General features: G+C 64.0%; 1 protein-coding gene across 1 annotated transcript in view; it reads left to right on the top strand.

Annotated features, from left to right (window-relative positions):
- Window positions 1–1,154, top strand: part of LOC103616204 (chymotrypsin-C-like) — a 10,836-nt gene continuing 9,682 nt past the window's right edge. Inside the window, exons 1-2 of the mRNA XM_017735100.1 lie at window positions 1–85; window positions 224–957. Coding sequence (XP_017590589.1) covers window positions 916–957 — 42 coding nt within the window. The 5' untranslated portion in view covers window positions 1–85; window positions 224–915. The remainder of the gene's footprint in view (window positions 86–223; window positions 958–1,154) is intronic.

The following is a 1,154-nucleotide window of genomic DNA, read 5'->3' as shown; positions in this document are numbered from 1 at the left end:
TGGGCTGCACGCCCTGGCCCGGCTCTCCGAGATCGATGTCTCCACAGAGGGAGTGAAAGGTGCCAAGAACTTCTTTGAGGCCAAGGTGAGGCAGCGCTCAGGAGGTTCCACTGCAGGACGGCGATGCACGAGGGCAGTTTGGTGCTGGGTGGGCAGGAGGTGGAGATGTTGGGGTGGGCAGGAGACCTTGGCAGAGGTCACAGCTGGATATTTCCATGCTCAGGCACAAGCCATCAACGAAGCCAGCAGGTTTGAGGAGGAGATCAAGGCAGAGCAGGAGGAGAAGAAGAAGCAGGCAGAGGAGCTGAAGCAGAGGAAGGCGGCCTTCAAGGAGCTGCAGTCCACCTTCACGCAGTGACGGGGCCAGGGGTGCCCAGGCTGGCAGTGCTGCCTGTACCACGTGCCAGCCGCGCTGGGAGCGATGCCCGAGCCATGTGCCACCTGGGCTGCCGGCAGGATCCCGGCGTGGGCTCGGCACAGCACCCACCTTGCTGGCACAGCCTGCTCAGCCCCAGCTCCCCCCTCCCCTCTTGCTGTGGTGTCTGTAGGTGTTATTTCTGCCCCCCACCTCCCCAGCGTGCCCCCCACCCTGTTCCCTGCCCGCAGCTGCACTGGGGGTGGCTGCTGCTGAGTCCCAGGGGAGCCACGTCCAGAATGCCTGTCCCTGGGACACCTGTGCCTGGTTTGTTGTGTGTTGTGAGTGCACTGGGAGGTTTGCAGGGTGGGGGCTTGCCCAGGTGGCTGTGATGGGTGTCGTGGTGGCCATGCTGGCTCGGTGTCTGTTGGTATTGCTATGTGTGACACCAGTGATAAAAGCCATGGCAAGGACACGTCCTGCAGCAGGCTCTGCTGCCCGTGGTGGACTACGAGACCTGCTCCCAGAGGGACTGGTGGGGCAGCAACGTGCGCACCACCATGGTGTGCGCCGGCGGTGACGGCGTCGTCTCTGGATGCAACGTGAGTGTCACCACTGCGGCGTGGTAGGTATATAAGTGGTGCAGAACCGTGGGCCCTCGGAGGAGAGGGGTGGAGCGGTGGTGGTGGAGGCCCAGGAGGGATGAGGGGTGTGCTGGCCCAGGAGCAGTGGTACAGAGCATCTCTCCGTGCAGGGCGATTCCGGCGGCCCCCCTAACTGCCAGCGGGAGCGTCGCATC

The sequence above is a fragment of the Corvus brachyrhynchos genome, unplaced genomic scaffold (genome assembly GCF_000691975.1).
Source record: "Corvus brachyrhynchos isolate BGI_N302 unplaced genomic scaffold, ASM69197v1 scaffold525, whole genome shotgun sequence".
Classification (NCBI taxonomy): domain Eukaryota; kingdom Metazoa; phylum Chordata; class Aves; order Passeriformes; family Corvidae; genus Corvus; species Corvus brachyrhynchos.
Note: the sequence above shows the minus strand (reverse complement) of the source record. Positions and strands in the feature narration are given on the sequence as shown.